The sequence below is a fragment of the Megalops cyprinoides genome, chromosome 11 (assembly GCF_013368585.1).
Source record: "Megalops cyprinoides isolate fMegCyp1 chromosome 11, fMegCyp1.pri, whole genome shotgun sequence".
NCBI lineage: Eukaryota > Metazoa > Chordata > Actinopteri > Elopiformes > Megalopidae > Megalops > Megalops cyprinoides.
In genome coordinates this window covers 17,444,510-17,465,370 of record NC_050593.1, presented here as the reverse complement: position 1 = coordinate 17,465,370, position 20,861 = coordinate 17,444,510, and the positions used below count along the sequence as shown (strand labels likewise).

General features: G+C 44.8%; 2 protein-coding genes across 3 annotated transcripts in view; one reads left to right on the top strand and one right to left on the bottom strand.

The window, feature by feature from the left end:
• LOC118785518 (radixin-like) overlaps positions 1-2,229 on the top strand; it is a 34,432-nt gene extending 32,203 nt beyond the window's left edge. For both annotated transcript variants that reach the window (XM_036540230.1, XM_036540229.1), the window contains 3 exons: positions 452-544; positions 1,082-1,312; positions 1,968-2,229. In XM_036540230.1, coding sequence (XP_036396123.1) covers positions 452-544; positions 1,082-1,312; positions 1,968-2,132 — 489 coding nt within the window. In that variant the 3' untranslated portion in view covers positions 2,133-2,229. The remainder of the gene's footprint in view (positions 1-451; positions 545-1,081; positions 1,313-1,967) is intronic.
• A 9,040-nt stretch (positions 2,230-11,269) lies between these two features.
• On the bottom strand, positions 11,270-19,806 carry LOC118786222 (probable ribonuclease ZC3H12C). The gene is made up of 5 exons (XM_036541326.1): positions 19,079-19,806; positions 17,531-17,670; positions 15,033-15,267; positions 12,955-13,061; positions 11,270-12,672 (listed from the first exon to the last, which is right to left on the bottom strand). The coding sequence occupies exons 1-5, from the start codon at positions 19,804-19,806 to the stop codon at positions 11,270-11,272; spliced, it is 2,613 nt and encodes an 870-aa protein (XP_036397219.1).
• Positions 19,807-20,861: the final 1,055 nt, after the last annotated feature.

The following is a 20,861-nucleotide window of genomic DNA, read 5'->3' as shown; positions in this document are numbered from 1 at the left end:
TGTGTCTCTGTGTGTTTCTGTGTGTGTGTGTGTGTGTGTGTGTGTGTCTTCGTGTGTGTGTGTCTGTCTTGGGGTGGGTGAGCATGCTCAGCACCCACCCATGGTGTGCATGAGTCATTAACGGCAGCTGTGTGCTCTCCTGTCTGCCTGCAGCGCCTCACGTTCAGAGTTGTCTGCAGTTTGTCAGATTCATCAATTCTGTCTATATGAGTTCAAGTTAAAATCGCCACTGAGCTTCTGTTCACTATATAGCTGTCGGTTTCAATGCAGCCACTTAGTAGATTCACTCAGGCTGCAAAGACTTTAATTTCATGGTTAGTTGTGTGTGATGCATGTGTGGCGGTAGTCCATACTTTAAAGTTAACGTTATTGATTAGCTGCAACTCTAACGTCCGTGCACCACAGCCGCCCACCCTCACTGCTGTGGTAAAAGTGTGCTTCTTGCTTGCAGGCAGCTGAGCTGGGAGAATTCACCGCCAGAATCGCTTTACTGGAAGAAGCCAAGAGGAAAAAAGAAGAGGAAGCTACAGAATGGCAACAAAAAGTAACGACTTTATCTTCACATGCATGTCTCCACGGTTACAGGAGATTACATCACCCATGCTTGATTAGTGTTGCCAAGTCACCACGGTGACAGCCATACTAGTATAAATTGTGGAAAAGCATCTGACTGGATGAGAAGTGTTTCATACCTTATTAATCAGTATGGTATATTATTTTGATGCAAGTCTGCCTGCCTGTGCAAGTTACCTTAAGCACATGTGGTACAGCCCCTACAAGTATTGTAGTTACATCCCTTAATGTTAGGGTGGACTACATGCAAATACATGCACTAGCCCAAAACATTCCCTAGTACATACACATCATCTCTTAAATATGATGCAATGTAGAGGTTTGGCTTGCCACCATGTGTGTGTGAGGGAGAGGTGTTGTTTGGTGTCTCTTGGAGAACGTCTGGTGTGTGGTGTGTGTGTGTGTGTGTGTGTGTGTGAGAGAGAGAGCGAGAGAGAGATGGAGAGTGACATGGAGTATGCAGTGGTTTCTGTGGGGTACAGTACGCATCTCTCCTCCGCTCTCCCAGGCCCTGTCTGCTCAGGAGGACCTGGAGAGGACCAAGGAGGAGCTGAAGAGCGTGGTGAGCGCTCCGCCCGCCCCCGCCGGCGGCCCGGCCGAGAACGAGCACGACGAGCAGGACGAGAACAGCGCCGAGGCCAGCGCCGAGCTGTCCAGCGACGGCGTGACGCACCACCGCAACGAGGAGGAGCGTCTCACCGAGGCCCAGAAGAACGAGCGTGTGAAAAAGCAGCTGCAGGTGCGTAACCTCCCCGACCTTTAACCTCTGACACAACTTCCTCTTCCTCCGCTACCTTCTCTCCCCTGCTTCTGTTTTCTGTTTCACGCTCATTTTGCGCTCATCGTACACTCTTTGTATAGTGTGCCCATTATCACTAACGAACTCAGCGAATCTTTAACATGTTAAATGTCCCGGAAGATCAAAGCAGTATAAATCTTGTCACATTAATGAGCCTACAGCTTGGTTTATTGATTGATTGCTTTGATGACGTTGGTGGACATTGCTTCAACACACTTTCATCTCTCCACCTCCCTATGTATTTCCTGCCCTACTGCCTATCTCTGCCCATCTTATTCCCTCCCATCCCCCTTTTTCACCCCTTCTCTCACCTCCACCCCTCTCCTGCCCATGTTTACCCATCTCCACATCTCTCCCCCTCCATTGCCCTCTACCCATCTCCACTCATTCCATGTCCTTCTTTGCTCCCTCCACTTTTCTCCATCCCCTTCCACCCTCCTCCATCTCTCTCTACCCCTCTCCATCCCCCTCCCATCCCCCTCCCCCTTTTCCACCCCTCACAATCCCCCTCCCTTTTTCTACCCCTCTCTCGGCCTTCCTCCCCCACCCCCCCAACCCCCTTTCTTCACGCCCTCGTTCTCTGCCGTCCCCTCAGGCGCTGAGCTCCGAGCTCGCCCAGGCGCGGGACGACACCAAGAAGACGCAGAACGATATGCTGCACGCGGAGAATGTGAGGGCGGGGCGGGACAAGTACAAGACCCTCCGCCAGATCCGCCAGGGCAACACCAAGCAGCGCATCGACGAGTTCGAGTCCATGTGAGCGGCGTCCCGGCGCGGCGACGCCCCTCCTTCCGTGTACAGCCCCCCGGCCCCACCACCCCTGCAGAGAGGCTAGAGAGTTGTGGCTGACACCCCGCCCCCCCCCCTACGCCTTGCCAAAGTCCTGTCCTCCACTGGTCAGCCAGTTACGCTGCTTAACATGCAGAGCTCCTCTCATTTAAGTTTGGAATTGTTAAGTCAAGAGCAAGCAGCATATCCTGTCAATATAAACTTTTTATGGTATTGTAAGTAATAATTTACCTCCGCATCTGATGTGGTAAAGAAAAATGGAAGGGAAGTAAAAAAAAAAAAAACTAAGAAAAAAAATGTTGCTTTTATTAAAAAACAGCTACTTCTAGCTTTTTGATGTTGCTAGCAAATTTTCGTCTTCAGCTGATAAGATGTACATTTTTTTGAGGATCGTGTCGCACACACTTATTTAACACACTGTTTGCCGTCCTGATTGTTGACTTTTGAGGTTGAGTCACTGAGTCCTGGTTAATGAGTTTGGACCTGTGTTCAAAAGCAATGCGAGATACTTGTTTTTGCAAGTTTTTTTTTTTATTTGAGCCTGTCTTTCCTGCATTGGGGCAGTCATCTGTGGGCCAGGAGCCAGTCTTGAGTACTTTGGACAAAGGAAAGTGGCACATAGGGCTCTTATAATAACCATTGGAATATGAATTTTAGTGCTCTTCACACACAATCATCAACTGCCTTCTCAAATCATTTGCCTCAGAAAACAGTCACAGTCCTTGTACCATTTGAACTCTGCAGCTATGACTTTGAGCAGGATCAGAGGTCTTTTACTGTGTCAGCTCTGCTCTGACTCTCAGATTCAGAGTTCAAATGGTAAAAGGGCTCTAACCGTTCTTTGACTCTGAGATGCAGAGTCAGCGCTTTTACCATCTGAACTCTGCATCCGTGACTTGGAGCAAAGTCAGGGCTGTTTTACCGTTTGAACTCTGTTCTGATTCAAGGACTCAGAGCTGAGATGGTGAAAGGGTTCTGACCTTGCTCTGACTTCTGGATGCAGATTCAGAACCTTTTTACTGTTTGAACTCAGCATCTGAGAGTCAGAGCCCTGGAATCATTTCCATTGCGAGCGCTGCCCCTCCCCCCACTCTGACATGCCCTCCTGCATGGTCCCGGTCTCTGTGTTTCCTGACCAGTCATTATAGATGGTTTTCTTTGCCTGCCCGCTCACAAAGGCCTACTGTGAGGATGGACATGCCTGGGCCGATTTTTAGAGCCAAGGGATGTCCATCTCTGTCAGCTGGTGTGTGTTTCCATCTGTCTGTGTGATGGTGTGTTTAGAGGGTGAGAAATCAACGTTGGGCCCAGTGGCCATAGACAAGCTCCATCCTCTATGTGGGCCATGGTTGTTTGGAGTGTTTGTTTGTGTGTGTGTGTGTGTGTGTGTGTGTGTGTGTGTGTGTGTTTGTGTGTGGAAACAAAGGGCCTTTCTGGCGGGAGAGCATATGAAAACGTCAGTCCTGAGAAGAGGACAGCTCACTACCTCAATCCTGTAAATGGTGACTGGCCAATCAAACACTCTGTATGAGTTGACTTTCAGTCTCGCAGGCTAAGTGATCAGGGCCTGCTGCTTGTTCCGATCATTTAAAAAAGCAAATATTTGATTTCAGATGGAAATTGCGGTGTGAAATGCAGTGTGTAAGAATGAAACATATTGGCTGAGAGGCTGGCTTAGGGGAGGTGAAACAGAGCCCCTTCTCCAGGTGACCCAGGTTGAAGGGACTGTGAACAGTGAACACTCTCAGCATTGCATTTGAAAACTGAATTTAACCTTCAGCCTCGATGCTTTGCTTTTGACAGAAAACCAATGTTGCTGTGGGAGGGGTGGTATAAATTGTATAAATGTTATACATTTTTGTATAAATAATATGAAATATAAAAATGTTCTATTTTTATTTATACTAAAGCAGTACACTGTCAGTGTTAGATGTTGAAATGAAAGCTGGTGAGCTACGTGGTGGTCATAGGTTTGAGACTAGCTCTTCTCACGTTGTGTCAGAGCGATGGGTGCATACAAATATTGCAGCATTTCCTACGCTGCTGGGGGTTCCCACAACATCACTGAAGCCAACACATTGCATTTTCATGACATTGCTATGACATTTGCTATAACATGATATCATCGCTGAAAGCAATTATGCAAAAGGTGAATGTTACGTATTGGCTGGCCTGTATTCCCCACTCCAGGGTGCACATGGTAGCATCTGGTTTCATCTGGTATTTTTTTTTCTTTTTTTGAGACAGTGATGCACATTAGTTAGTGTTTTTTCTTTGTTTCTGGTGGCAGTGATACATGTTTTTAACATTTTTTAAGATGTGATATACATTAGGGTATTTTTTTAAGTTGCTTTGCATGCATGTTGCCTTCTTGGCAGAAAATGCTGTGCATATGAGAGGATTCTGAAGGGAATAACCATCCAGGCCTGGACATCTCACAGAGATTATCGCCTATTTCACTGGTGTGAAACTTTGTGATACATAAATATGCCCCTTTAACAGCATGTCAGTCTGTTGCAAGGGGGCAGTGAGAATTAGCACAAATCACGGATGCATTGGGGAGCTGTGACTGGCTGAAGGCCTAAGGCCAGTGTTGGCTACATATGGTCTCAGACAGTGGGACTCCTGGCTCATCAGCGTACGGCCTGACAAGCTCTTTCATGTGATGCAGATTTAGAACACCTCTTGTTGCTCTCCACTGATATGTTTGCACTTCAGTTGCGGCCGCTCCTTCCACCTCTGTCTTCTCTGTTGTTTTCAGAAGGGACCCACGGCGTCCCCCTCTGGTGTCAGTGTCTTTTCACTGTCAACACCGCACGGCGCTGCCTCGTGTGACCCTTTAACAGTTTGTCACTTTGCAAAACCAGTACGAGTGCACACGAGCTGGCACCTAGCCTGCCAGGATCTTGGCCTGCTCCAAAAGCACCTCCAATAGAGGGCAGGGAGCCAGGAACACAGGACAGGACCTGCCCAGACCCCCTCTGGAACACAGGGACAGGGCCTGTCCAAACCCCCAGGAGGTGAGACAGGACCTGCACCGTCTTCCTCCTCCTCTCTTTGACGGCGGTGGCCATATTTCTAATGGCATTGGCCTTCCGTCACCATTTTTAGGCCTACATCATCATCTAGACCTGCGTTTGAAGCCCATGCTGTTCATTTCCTCTGTAGCCCTTTCTCGTCTCTTCCCTCCCTCATGCCTCCAGATAAGATCACAGGATCGTCAGATGTGTTATTTCTTATGTAATTGCAGCAAGATTTGTTATGATAGCTGGTTGGCAGCAGATGCTGACTGGGTGAATCTAGCCGCTGGAGGTGACTGGTAAGGAGGGGCTGTGAGAGGAGAGCTTTCAGGAGTATTTGTGTGAACATGTCTGTGACTGATCACTGCGGCCTCTGGCCTCAGTTTAACTTTTCCTCTGAGGGCATCGTTCACTGCGGTTGTACATGCCATGTCAAAGCAAATTCTCCGCTTCCAACTGATTGTGTTGTCTGGAATAAAAGTAGAACAACCAGTTTCTAAAACAAGATGCCATTGGAGGTTTTTATCCTCAAGCGAACTGATGGCTGTTCACATTATATTAAGTGTGTGGGAAAATGCAAAAAAAAAAAATGGACAACGGGATTAGTGGGAAGGTGTATGATTTGACTGAACGAATCTGATACAGTTTGGGCTGTGACATGTTCAGTTCTGTCTTCTATGTGAAGTCAATCCTGAAACAAACACTTTCTCGGTCTTCTGTCCCCTCATGTTCAAATATCAGTAAACCTAAACAAGGTCAATATTTTGATTTTGGAGATTCTCAGTGGGGTGGGGGGGGGCACTGGACCCATGTTCATTTTGGCTTCGTAGCTCAAGATGGAAATCTCCAAAATACACCACATTGTTGAGACATGAGTGCTGAAGCTAGTTGTCATGATTTCTGTTTGTTTGTCTGTGTTCATGTATCTCTAGCCATAATAGTGTAACAGAGCTTATTCCCTGAACACTGATTGAGTAATTTTCCAAGCAAGCAGGGAAAATGTTCTCACTTGCATTCTCCTTTTTTGTCATTGGTTTTCTCTTGTTGAGGGAGGGGAGGTGCCGAAGGCAGTATAGAGCACTAAATAGTTTTACATTTTAAATGGCTTCATTTCCCCCTCCTCTCCCTCAAAAGTACCACACATTCATTGTGTATAATCAATAGTAACTATTTTGAAAAATATCTGTTGGTTAACATTAAAGATATCAAATGCATATCAACTGGTTTTGATTCTTGTATGTCTGAAAGATGTATATTAAAGGGAGGTGAGAGACTGTGAACTTGATATAAATCACACTTCCTGATGCATTTCTGGAAGAGCAACCACTGGGTATTGAAAACAAATCTACATCTACTTCCTGTCTTTCTCATTTGGTTTCTACGTGTAAGTTTATGTCCTTAAAATGAATCAAAAATAGTATTCACCTTAGCGTTTGCCTTGCTTGTAAACAAGTGGCTTAACATGGCATGTGTTATATGTCTTTAATTAGAATGACTGAGCTGTTTTTCATCTAAAACACAGAAAAGAATAAAGGCAAGTCCATTTTATTCTGAATGCTCCAAATTCACATTTCAGTGGATTTTCTTTACAAAAACATCTCAATGGAAGAAAAATACAGAACACACCATTTCAAAACACTGTAAAACTGACCAGCTCAGTTACTTGCTCACGCTACATATTCAAGTAATGCCCAGTTCTTTTTTTAAACAAGGATTAAGGTTAAAACGCTCAGGGCAATTAGTTTAACTCCTCATGTTTTTCCTGTTATGATCCCTCACAATTAATCAATTCTTCAGCCTTGAACTTGCTGGTAGCAGAACTACGCAAATAATTTTTTTGTGGAATTACAGGTCAATTGGCCTAGAACAATAAAACAATGTCAGCAGACATCAGTTATCACTGTTATAAAAGAGAATACTGAAATTAATTGAAGTATGTATTATATAGTATGTTCCTGCAATTCACCAGCAATATATGTTTGGCAACTTGCTTCACTCAAAAAACAAAAAACCCTACCAGAACTCAGTTGGGCTTTAGTATGTACACAGTAGCACATCTGCACTGTAAAGACAATAATATATTCTTTCAAAAGCTTTCTCCAGAATGCCAGAGTGGCGGGTCTTCTACCACTTTGTAGAATTTTATCACATTAATACCCATTCAGAAATTACAGGCATATCATAGTGGGAATGGGAAAATGTTGAAGAAATACAGTATGACCTTATATTCTTAAACAGCCTTTCTTACGTGCTGCACAGCCTCAATTGTCTAAGTACCAGGATTTCAGTGTTTTTCAAATCTCACGGTGAGGCAACATACTTCACAAGTAGTCTTGCCTATTTTCTGTTTAATTCAAAGTATTGAAGTATGAGTTTACAAAAGGCATGTCTAGATTGACAAGATCATAGGAACACTGGTCTACATGTTTGCTCTATGTAAGGAAAAGGAAGAAAAACGTCATTTACCATATTTTATTCTATTCTACCAGTGGCTTTGGTCTTCAAATAAATGCTGAATACATCCCCACATTAGTTTTTCGGAAATGATTTTAGAAAAAATATCTTTGTTCGGAAGTTCCATACTGAAGCAAAACGATTTTCAGCATAGATGCAATAAAGCACACCAGTAACAAAAATGAAAAGTAAATCCTACATCACAGTGAATGTTACAATGAAAATGCTGTCACATTTTTACGTTGAAAAAATTACAATCAAAAACTATCTATGCTCTTTATAAACTTGTGAATCAACACAAATGTCATATGCATTAAAATGAAGTATGAAGAGTGTAAACAAGTCACAGTACTGAACGATGGAGTTGAAAAGCTAGAGAAAAACCAAGAACACAGAACTTCAACAAAGGCATATACTTAGCATCAAGCTGTTAGCTGAATTTACACATTTTCAACAGTAATATTAATAAAAAAAAACATGAATAATAGTTTGCTGAACATGGTTCAGATTATTATGGGATGTGTCAATAAGCACAATGCTATGTAGAAGCATTTACTCTATACCCACGTCCCTGCCCATGGCAACACACAGTGTTGCGCGGCCAGAGAGAAGGCTCTTCATATTTAAAAAGGTGCTCGGACATCAGACCCTTTCACTGTCACTGGCCAGTTTGCACGTTCACTCAAGAACGGAGAATCAAAAGGGTCATGAAATACTTGTATGTGTACATGTGGAAGAAAAAATGAACGGACTTCACTTTTTGTTTTGTAGGCACAGGATCTTGCCGAACACAGTAATCGCCAAACCTGGAAATCCTATACGGGCATCTATCCCTCAACTTTTGATATCTTGGTGGAGCTGGTTTCACTTCCACATGTTAAAGTACAAATATGGGGACACGTGCTATATAAAGGCCAGTATCTCTGTTAGTGTCACATCAGAGTGATCAATCACTATGACAATTGAAGTTAATAAAGCATCACTCCACCAAATACTGAAAAAACTCTTCAATATCCTTTCCTCACTGACCAGGGTTGCCAACCATACAGTTTTGTTTTTACTGTAAAATTGAACATAAATTTGTATATTTTTTTTACGAAAAATAATAAAATAAGATTTTATAAAACAGACACATGACAATCATTAACAAATTGTGACCGCATACTGTAGAAATCAGTGGTGTGGATAGAAATTTGGAAACACTACAGAAACAATGATTACTGGTCAATGTAGGCCACGTAGACCAGTGGACCAATGTAGATGTCATTATTAATACTATTAGCAGATTCATTGAGTGAATATATGAAATAGACTCTTAATTATTACCCAAATTTATAAACCTAGATAAAGTTGTTCATTTTTTTTTTTTACAGAGTGCTCATATATTTGAAATTGATTGGCAGCCCTGTTCTCCTTTCCACAATATATTCTTAGAGGAGAGAATGCATCTAATGCTCTTTCCCTCTGAAACTCATTTCACAATTTGGTGCTCCTCATTAAAATTAAACACTTAATTTAATTAAATTGCTTCCCAAAATATCTCTTCGATAATAGTTACAAATGTGACTAACGACTATACATAAATTCATATATTTTGAGTGTTCATATATATTCATATATATTTCATACATTTAAATATAAAATCTTTCTTTAAGTTAATAAGATACAATTTGTATCAATGAAGAAAGGCATTTCCTGGCTCTCAGGGGTTGTGCTGGCTGCTGTTACTGGAGACTAGGTATTAAAAGGATATAACTCAAAGGTAACATATTCAACAGGAAAAGAACATTATGTTGAAAGGGACAAGGTAAAACAGAAAAGCCCTGAAATATCCAAAACACTGTGATCAGGGTATAACACAGCTCTATGCTGTTCACATCAATACATTCAGGAACACACTTTAGGAAGAGGATATTTCTGTAAGGGAGTCCCAGGATCTTGGAATGTGATCTCTTCATCCTTGGAGGCTGAAGTAAGAAAAGAGCAAGCCTGGCTAACCAGATATGGCTTCCTAAAAGCACCAGGGTGCCGATCAGGAGGTGTTCGGGTGCTTCCCCCCCCCCGGGATTGGTTCAGGGGAGTGTTGGGCAGCTACCCAGGCCGATTAGGGGGTGTAGGAACAGCAGCCAGCAGGAGCCCCAGAGAGAAGAGCCACAGACTTCCCTTAACTAAAGCTAAGGTATGCAGACAACGTGAAGACTTGTCTGCCTCTGTGGCTACACAGGTGGCAAGATTTGGCCATTTTCTAAACATACCTCAGCTGCGCTACGTAACTTTAACGGCATCAGGAATCATACCCCAGTCATGGAAACATCACAAACAACACAAAGAAAATAGAAATAATAAATTAAATAAATTAAATTAAATCAAATGTACACAGCAGTGCATCAACCACACTATCCTGCACATCCACAAAAACCATGATTTTGTGATTTCAATGGTGTCAGGTTTTTGTGGAGAGTCAAAAAATAATTTGAATTAAAATTTTGAAAAATTAATACAAAAACTGTGGTGAGGTAAGGTATTGGATCACAAAGACAAAGTAAGCCCTTAAGTTTTAGCACAGAGGGAGAATGGGTTCAGCTGGGGTTTTCTTCAGGTAGTATAATTGAAGCATATCGCAGATATTGCTTCACTGCATCCTTAGTGCCACGAAAAAAAAAATACTTCAAAAATACTGCCTTCCCCTTTTCATACATATATATTGTGTTTCAAAATTTGCCCCTGAATTATACCGATGGTTTGTTTAGTGAGACCTGAACTTCAAAGTAATGGCACTGGACTTGCTCAGGAGCAGCCATGGGGTTGTAGCTTCGTGATCCAGACGACTGGATTGGTGTTCATTATTATAGACAACTCCATGTTTTTGCTTTCATTTGGCATGATAATGTAATCAACCTGACAACACTAGTCATCCATTAACCTTATAGCAGAATCTACCAACACCCAGGAACCATTCAGACCTCTGTATGCTGCAATTTGATTCACGGGATTTTGAAAAGTTTTGTGTTGGATAAACAGCATTAAGACTTTCCCTTAGTATCAATACCTCCTTGTCTGAACTTACCCCACAACAAAATCATATAAAATTATAAAACATATGTCAAAATAAATACAACCAAAGCAACACATAAAAAACCTTCACACAGTCTTACATGAATTAATTTCATATGCAATCACAAGCCCTCCTACCAAGTAACATGAAATCAGTATAATGCAGTCAGTTATCTGGGTATGATTGTGTAGGCAAGCCTTTAATCAAGATAAAAAAGACTGATTTGGCTGCTGACAAGTGAATATTGCTGGTTGTGTGTGTGATTGCACAAAATAAGGTACCACCAGAATTCAAACAGCAGTTTAGTTAAAATTCTGGTTGGATTAAAAAACCCTGCTGTTCTCTTTGAAAGAAAAAAATAATTGATTCTTCTCTTTTTCCTCGGAAAATGGAAACATAACATGGATGTCTCAGGTAGTTCTGCTTTCGATGGTAGTGTTTCCCAGTAGAGAACTGGAACAATGGCGAATATGCTATTGTAGCAAACCAGCTGCCAGCACACAGATACCTGCATGCCGGTGGCTGATGTGGGCACAGGAAAACAAATCTCAGCAGTGTAATCTGCCAGGGCACCTCTGCTCAGTAGCCTGGCTGGGACTTCTCAGTCAGGATTGCAGCAGCCAGCTGCTGAGCGTCCGTCATGTGTGGATTCCTCTCCATGACGAGCCGCACCAGCTCAGTGGGGAAGATGTTGCACAGGTTGACGAAAACCTTCTCGCGCACGTCCTGGTAGCGGGTGAGGTTGGGGGGCTCCAGCGGCTGGGGGGGAGAGGTGTGGGCGGGATAGGCCGGCGGGTAGGCGGGGTGCCCCCAGGGCAGGCGCCAGGCTGGCGGGCGGCTCTCCGGCAGGCTCTGGAAGCCGAACTGCTCGTGGCAGGGCTGTGCCGGCTGGTGCTGCTGATGGTACGTCTCCCAGCCACCCAGATGCTCCTGTCCGGAGCAGGGCTTTCTGGGGTGCAGGGGGGACAGCTCATACAGGCGGGAGTCAGAGGCACTGTCCACCCGTGTGGACAGCAGGGAGCGGCTCAGAGGCGAGCCCTGGGAGTGCGGGGGGTTCTGGGGAAGAGGAGGGCAGCTCGACCGCGCCCCCATGGGGGGGTGCTTCAGGTGCAGGGGCAGGTAAGGAAACGGGTGCTTGTGGTGGAGACTCGGCGGCCCCTCGTAGCCGAAGCCGTGCACGCGCGGCAAACTCTGAGAGCCCTGGACGAACGGCTGTGGGAGCAAGTGGGGGGCGTGGGGGTTGGGGGCAGGGAGGGGAGGTGACACGTGGGGGTAGTGGTGGTGGTGGTGGTGGTGGCACTTGAGGCTGTCCTCCAGCAGGGAGTCCGGGGAGCTCATGCAGGCCCGCTCGCTGTACCCCGCGCTGTAGGAGTCGGAGCTGCTCCCGCAGCTGCCGCCCCCCTCGCTGCTGCAGTCCGACAACACCGAGCTGATGCGCAGCTCGGCCTCCCCGGGGAAGCGCCGCTCGGGACTGCGCGGGGCCGACAGGCTCAGGCCGGAGTACCCCTTCACCAGGGAGTAGTAGCCCAGCTCCAGGGGCTCGCCCTCGGGGTAGTGATCCGCGCAGGCCGACAGGGCCGTGCCAGGGGGTTTAGAGGGGGCGCCCGCGGGAGGCACCCTCTGGCCCTGAGGGTAACATTGGACGGGTGGAGGGGCAGGCGGAGGAGGAGTGGGGCCGTTACTGCTCTTGCGTGTCTCCGGCTTGGCTCTAGAGCTCAGCCTGTCTTCCAGGTCGCTGTAGGAAACGGCACGGATGCCAGGGTCTGACTGCCTCTTGAGCGCACTGCGCTTACTGTCCAGCCCCCCGTCGGGCCGTATGCTGGAGGGCATGCTGTGGCTTTTCACCAGCCCCAGATCACCGAGGCTTTTGCCTGAAGAGCTCTTAGCACTCGCTCGCAGCTCGTCCGCCACTGAGCGCTGTGGCTGGGGTCCTCTCTCAGGGTGGTAGAACTTACATTTGTGACCATAAGTGCACTTCTTACCTACAGGAGAACACATGACAATTTATGACAATTTCTCCCCCATTTCAGGGGGTTGAAATATTATGGAAGGAAAGGATCAGAGAGTGATCTCTGGTGGTAAAGAATGCATTTTCTGGTGGTTGATTTGCGGTAAAGCTACTGTCTTGGCTTCTTCCACCATATTTTTTTCCTCCCTCTTCTGGATGGTTCACGCTTTTAAATGCAATTTTTGGGAGTAACAGTCCTCCCTTGGGGCAGGAGAAAAGGACAAAAGTGCTGAAAAGGCAGAGGAGTGGGACTCACCATAAGGACAAGGCTGCTTCTTGTGCTCTGGAATGACAGGCCTTTTCCTCAGGAAGTTCTCCAGGCTGGGTCCGTGACGCCCCAGAGGGTCATCTGGTGGCATGAACCTGCAGAGACACAAAGGGACAGGAACCCTCTTACCCACAGGAGAGGAAAAGCAGACATAGAACAGCAATAACTCTTCACAGCGAGCAGCCATATGAGAGAGATGTGAAACTACTCTCCCTCTTCAATGAGGCCCCATTACTGGCTTATGGGTTACCATAGTTCATCACACTCCTGTATTAAAGAATGAAAGCCATATTCTTCAGAGTGTCTTAGTGGGAAAGGTGCCCATCTTGACTGCAAGATTATTCCAATGGCCCAGGTTTGAACCTGGCTGTGTCATCTGTTGTCAATGCCTGGAGGCCCACAGTGGCAGAACAATTTTGCTCTGATGTCAGCGCAGTAGTGCCTATCTGCTATAGTGCACTGTGTACTGCAAAATTTAACTACTGACAATGAGTAACTGTATCAGAGGATTACATTCATCTTACTTCAGAGATCTTGTAGAGTGCTTGTCATGACAAGCCTGACATGCAAAAAACAATTCCAACTGGGGTTGCAGAGAAAAAATCATAAAAAGATGAGACAGGCCATTGCAGAACAATTGTGAGAATATTGTGTTAACTGAAAAGCAGAATGAATGCTTTGATTTTTCAAAGTTGTGAATTGTCTCACATTGAGAGGTTATTAGTTCCTTAGTGTAATACAATCCAGTTCACAAGACCAAAAAGTAGACTTTTTTCCCCACAACAAAGCAATTACTGTGGGACAAAGCAAGTCATAAGGTAAAGTAAAACAAAGAATAACTCGCTCCTTACAGGTGATTCTCTTTTGCTCTTTCCAATTTGGCAGCACAATGGCTGCACCTATGAGGCCCAAGCAGAGGAGTGATGACAGTCAACGGGCCAGATTAACTATTCATGCGTACGCACATTTGTGTGTGTGTGCGCTTGTGGTGTACGATCAAAATGACGAACATTTCGGAATAAATCAATTTCTTCGTACCTGGAATTTGTTTGTACATAGGAACGAATTTCGCGTCTGCCTCAGTCCGCTGGCACCACATATGTAAGCCCAAAAATTTCAGCAAGACAATGTCTTTTTTGGCATTCTGTGAGCAAGTTTTTTTTTTCTGAACTAAATGCGCATTTACAGCTGAAATACTTAAAACGCGAAAAAAAAAAAATATATATATACTAACTAATCTCATCTGTAGATTTATACTATACTATAGATTTATCTTGGCACATTATAATGGCAAATCTGTCTATACTGTATGTGCCAAAAGGCTGGCGGATGTGTTTGGACATAGCAGAGAAGTTGTGCAAGATGACACCGGCCCGCTGTATCCTTCACAATATGGCCATGAAAGATGGCATTTGTTTGCCATCAGACGAACAGCAAGGAGAGGACCTCATGCCAAATCGCTCCAGAGATCAGGGCAAGATTCAGACTTCTTTTAAAAGTACGAATTACACGTAGCCATGCGTCTTTTTATCCCCGGTATACATCTGTGAAGTCTACTCCCACATACTTTCCAGACGTCAGATGCAAATTTCATTGGTTGACAAGAAAAGAACAAACATTTTGATCTAAATCTGATTTAGATGTTGGGAGTCCTTTTAAAGTCGTGCTTATCTTCTATCAGTGATTTACTGATGTTGCGGACACGCCACCACTCACTCTGCAAAATACTTTTTTTTTTTCTTGCATCCACCTCTGTCAGAATTGTTTACGTCTCTGAATCAGAGAAAATATCCCATTTTTCCCTTTCGACAGCATCGGCAATAGCCACGAAAAGTCCGAATGTCCTTGTGTAGGATTATTGGGGCATTTACTTATGCTAATCTAAGAGAACATGCATGAATTTAAGAACAGTTTGGATTCATCATACGAATGGGGTAAGAACAAAATGGGTGTTTTACACACATTTCCTAAATCCAACATGAATTTTTTGGATCGAAATGAATGATCATTTCTATGAACATTTCTGAAAGTCTTCACACATGACTTCTAAAGACAGTCTGTCGTACTTGTCATTGACGAAAGAGTACATGAGCAGTCGCTCATCGATGAACTTCTTCCACTCCGGCTTCTCATTGGCCAGGTCCCTGTAGTTGTCGTTGGAGACGATGATGCCGTCAGACTCGTAGGCCAGTTTGACGATGAAGCGGTCGTCGTAGCAGACCACCCGGCGGCCCTGGACCCGACGGGACGGGGTGAACACCAGGATCTTCTCCTTCTCCAGCCTCCTCAGGATCTCTTGGTCTACGGACAGCACAGTGTCAATATGCAGTACATAGTTTCAGTTCACAGAAGCACAGTGGCAATGCATTCTGGGATTGTAAACTAACTGGCACATCTCTGTATCATACAGGGGGAGTGAAATTCCAAGATGTCCACTGAGGGATGAAAGACATGAGAGTTAAAACCATATGTATTTTTTTTCTGATGACACAAATGGTTGTATAAGTGACAGAAAGTCACACAGCATTAGTGAACAGCAGTGGTGTAACACTTTGAGTTGTTTTTCCTCTCTGGACATGTCTCAAAATCAGTAACTTAAAGTCATACCGAGTGAACCACTATACAGTCACAAACACTCTCTTTTTGCATGCTTGTTTTTGCAGTGTGTGGTATTGTTCAAACCGTGAGGTCAAAGGTGATCCTCTCTGTATCCGCAGCAGAGAAGCTTTCAAAGGCGACTGGCTCCATTGATTCGGCTCTGTGGGCTTCCCAGCAACAGGCGAAAGGGCACAGACGCGCGAGGCGTGGGCCAAACAGGCAGCTTCTGCTCGCGTGGAACTTTTCATTCGGTGACTCCACCGTGTCCCCAGACACAAGGATGAGGCTTGAGGCATGTTATCACTGCCCTGGACAACAGGGACAAACTCGTGTGCGGGTTTCCCCATCTGTCTCAGTCTACCCACACGTTCCCGCTCTCAAAGTAACGCAGACTATCCTTGTCTTTGCACTGCTTCTGCATCCATCAGAGCAACTTACATAAAACAGAAGCTGGCGTGAATGCTTAATAAACAGGATGTGAGAGGTTAAAAGCAGGTAAGTTGAGCTGGAGCCCTGTGCTGCAGTAACTTTTAAAACTATAGCAGTGTGTGTTTTATCAGGTCACGCGTTTGATAGGTTTCCAAAGAATAGATAATGATGCTTTTGATAGTTGAGTTTTTACTTGGGTGTGCAGAACTTCCATAACCAAAGTCAATGAGCCCCACCGTACATCTTGCAGGTTTTTGAGAGAATCTGTATTTCACGACTTTCACAACGTACGTGCTGGTACTCACTTTGTTAAATTTTCAGTCACTGAAACCAGTATTGTTAAGACTGTTTACCAGTACACCACAGTGGTATATACTGCTGTACCACTGGCAAGTGCCTTGGGGATAGATGTCATAACCTTCCCTCTCACAGTATTAGAGAAAGTCTCTCATCTGCATACTCTGTTTGGACACATTTCAGCTTGTAGGGCTTAGATTGTTTTTGTACATGTAAAAAACCTAAAGGCAGCTCACCTCACTGATGGGCAAACTTGTATATGTTGTCTAATTAGTTTTGGCCTTTTGTTCAGCTACAGGTAGTGACAGCTTGAAAGAACTGTGTGATTCTGCAAACACTCAAGCTCAGATATCAGGCATTTTAACACGTACATATGTTATGTGTTTTAGAGTTTATAATGTGAGGAGTAACCTGAGAATTAATCTTTTGTAGGCACAGTCACAACTCCATACAAGAGACCCTGATATAGTACTGACCAGAGATTAAAATATGAACTTCAGCTTTATTTAAATATGTACTGGATTCATACTAATCATGTAAAAATTTAGGTCAATCCATAATAAGGTGTTATCATTCAAAAATAACTTTGTTTTCTTAGTTTTGTTCTTTAGTTCTCCTAAGAAACCGCTCCTTAAGCCCTTCATGGGACTTAAATTGCACCCCTACGTAAAAATAGTAGTAAGCTATGGTCTATGGTACATGGGCTATTGAGTTAGAAGGGATTCAGCACAGTCCAGGGCTTTAACCAACATGCTGCCTTCACCCCAAATGCAGCCTTTAAGTGTGTGAGTGTTTGTGGGACAGAGGAAGAGAAGTGAGAGAGCTTTGCTACTGTTGCCGGACTCCTTATATGTCTGGTTCCGCCTGCTGCCCCCTGGGAAGTTGTAGGGAGGGGCGTGCAACCTGTGATCAGCACATTGGGAAGGGGCCCTACACCTTCACCTGAACACATGTACCACCCGCTCTTAAAAGTTTTGCATATGGTGAGGATTCCCATCCCGGGTAGTCAGACGGCTTTGGTGAAACAACATTGACATTGAATGAGTTTGCAAAGGGTATTTAAATACTTCAAGGCTGTCTTTGTAATGGGCAAAGATTCTTAAAGTGTACCATGTGAGGTGTTCACATACGGTGCTTTAAGTGGCTCTTAACGTGTTGTCTATAACAAAAATGACAACAAACATTGTTGTATATAACAAAAATCAGGCATGTGTGAAATTAACAGTTGCGGTGCGCTTACCTGTGATGAGGGCGTCGGGCCGGGACTGCTCTTTCCTCCAGGCGGGCACAAAAACAGTGACGTTTTTGTGCCCGCGCTCCAAGAACCAGTCCACCGCCAGTTTGATCCCCTGGCAGGAGAAGACCTCTTTGTTCCCATGGCTGCAAAAATGCACATGGACCAAAGCATGACACAAGTACCAAGGTCACTCAGCAGTGTGGCAGGATGGTCATGCTGAGGGTCTCAAACGACTCAAAGACTGTGGGCCAGAATAGAGGTTGGCACCCTGGCTGGGATGCTGCTGTTGCACAATATTGGCCTTGCACTCGTTTAAAGGATGTGTAAGGCGTCAGACACCCCCCGGGTGAGGATGCTTGCTCAATAAGGAAACGGAATGGGAAATAAAAACCAGACATCAGATACAAACACAAAACTTAAACTTTAACTTAAGAAGAATGTAGAAGAGTGTGTATATTTCCAAAAGCAGTGATGAATGCGATTTGACACAAATGTATAGACCAGATGCCTTTACGTCCTTGCCTCTGTATTGCATGTGCACGTACATATATATACTGCACTTCTCTGACTTAAACTGTCACCTTACAGTGCTGTAGGAAAGGGGGGAGACAAAAAACCCCTTCAGGTCCCTCTCTGCAAGATTATCTGGATGATCTCAAAGAGTGTGCTTTGTCATTTCCTTTTTCGGCAATGACGCAAACAAAGCATCACAATCTAGCAAGATGTGCTCTGAGCCAATCTATCCCTTGCATGCTGGGCCTTTGTAGTGCCACATCTGATGCTTCCCTCATCCCACAAAGACTTTACAATGACTCAGACAGTGGTGGATGGACAGAATCTCTTTGTCATCATAATATAGGTTTCAAAAATATTGCAGAATTGCCCTTGGGACTATTGTGTGCCAGCTGATATATAATGCAGTTTACTCAGCATGATAATGCAGTTTACTCAGCATGAGACTGATAATCACACATACTGTTATGCCAGTGAATATAAAGTTATACCAAGAGAAATTACTTTCAGAATTTCTTTTGGGTCCAGTTTTACAGATTCTACTTTGACAAAAATGCAGCCACCATTTCTGATATCATAGAAAACTAATAACAGCTGTTATTGATCTGAAGATGTGGATGGAGGGATATGTCAAGATATGCACTCACAAAAGATACCAGAATAGGTTTATATCTTGTTAGAGTAAATGTCTTTATCCTGAGCTTCTGCAGACAGCAATAGTGACCCCGCCCTCATGCAGACCACACCTGTAGTGGGAGTCTACTTCTCTGCATATAGACACCTCTACAGAGAGTCATGCATCCACACCTGTAGACCACAAGTCTATAGAAAGACCACACAGCTGCTCTGGGACCCACTTGTATCAGGAGGTCCTGCCTCTGCACGTAGACCACACATTTACAGGAACAATACAGCTCTGCATGCCGACCACACCAACAGAGAGAGATCCCAACTCTATCCTGGGACCCACCTCTATAGGAAACCACACCTCTGCACATAGACGCACCACTGAAAGGAGACCCTGCCTCTGGTACCCACCTCATGGCCACGTTGCTGCCGTCCAGGACGATGGGGCGCAGGTTGTCCTCGTTGTCCGGCAGCTCTAGAAGGGGAGGGGTTTCGGGCCTGTGGGAGTCTGGGTCAGACAGGAACATGCAGGAGGAGGATGATGATGAGGAAGATGAGCTAGAGGAGGAGGATTGCGAAGCCGTCGATCCTCCTCCCTGCTCGGCCTCCGCCTTGCTGCCCAGTTTGACCAGCTCTCCCAGGATGTCGTTGGTGAGGGCGTCAGGCCCCAGCTTGCTCAGCACCAGCCGCACCAGCTCCTCAGTGTAGCCCAGCTTCAGGGCGAACTCCATCTTAGTGCGGTACTCCCTGAGCACATCTGGGGCTACAGGCTGTCCCGGCGGGGTCTCTGGCGGCTGGGTCTGTGCTGGCTCCGGGTTACAGACCTGCCGTTGAGCGCTGTGTCCCGACTTGCTGTCTCCTGGGCCCTCGCTGGCAGCGCCGTGGAGCCGCTCGGCCTCACTGTCAGACCCGGCGCTCTCCTCCGAGTCTCCCGAGTCCCCAGAGGAGCTGCTGCTGCCGCTGCTGCTGGTGTGGGCTCCCCCCGCACCCTCCGCCACACCCTTATCCTGGGCGGTGGGCCATGGAGCTCTCATGTTGTCAGGTTGCCGGTCTGTGCTCTCCACATGGAGGTAGTCTAAATCCAGCCCCAGGTCTAGGATGCGGCCTATTCCATCATCCAGGCGGTCCTTCAGGCCCATGAAGCTGCCACACACATCCAGCTCCAGGCCGATAATGACCCTGCCCTGCCTGTCTTCTCTGGAGGGTATCCTGCCCTGCAGTTCTGCTGAACAGGGAGCAATAAACATGTCAAATCCAACCCATGCAACATCCAAACCATTTCATTCTGCAAACATGGCACATGTAAATATTGATAAAGATTTACATTTACAGTTTAACAAGCATCCTGATTCTATCCAATAGAGTTATACAGCAGTTGCACTTAAATGCTTTATTGGAATTTTGGTTAATATGCCTCCTAATTAGTAGAGGCATTGTAGAAGTTTTCTGTCTACGGTGAGATGTATATAGTCATACCCACATTCTCACAGCACAAAACCTGAAGAAAGAAATTCAAATCACTTTACAGACAGTTAAGTATTCTTAACACTATTTTATAGGAGTACACTGAGCAGATTTTGTTTGGTTATAAATATGTATTTATCAGTATGATCTTGCAGCAACATCCTGCTGAGCTTTCTAGAAAACCCCTCAGAATTGTTCAGCAAAGTAATTCCAGACTAATTTACAATACTATGTAACTGTGCTACATTATGTACTGAATATTCATTAACAAGGTAAAATTCACAATGCAATGAAAACATAAAACACTGACAACATAAACATCTCAAGAAAAATATATCTCATGACCAGTTTTACATCCATCAAATAACACATGCCTTTACATATTTTTCAGTAGCTCAACTGCTATAAACATTCACAAACAAAAAGTCAGCATAGTGTGGCTTTAAAAAGTTATCAATTACCTCTGTTATTTGTCTCAGAAAACAATACAGACTGCTCTTGATGTCAAGACCTGAGGCTGCTGTTGGCCAATGAATTGCCTAAAAGCTGTCAACTGCAGCTAAATCTCCATTAATTTATGTTCTTCAACTACACAATCTGATTGTAAATTTCTGGAAACTTATGATCTGCTGTCTTGCAAAGTGACACAAACATGCTATAAGGGCAAAGTGTGAAAGGGTGGAATAAGGGAATTAGAATAACATCATATATTCTGCTGTTTGTTCATTTT

Coding starts and splice junctions, on each gene's coding strand:
- LOC118786222 (XM_036541326.1), bottom strand. CDS start 19,806: ATGGGCCTGAAGGACCGCCTGGATGATGGAATAGGCCGCATCCTAGAC. Junction 17,671..19,078: donor GGCAGCAACGTGGCCATGAG/GTGGGTACCAGA, acceptor GCATTTTTGCAG/CCATGGGAACAAAGAGGTCT. Junction 15,268..17,530: donor GCCCGACGCCCTCATCACAG/GTAAGCGCACCG, acceptor TGCTGTCCGTAG/ACCAAGAGATCCTGAGGAGG.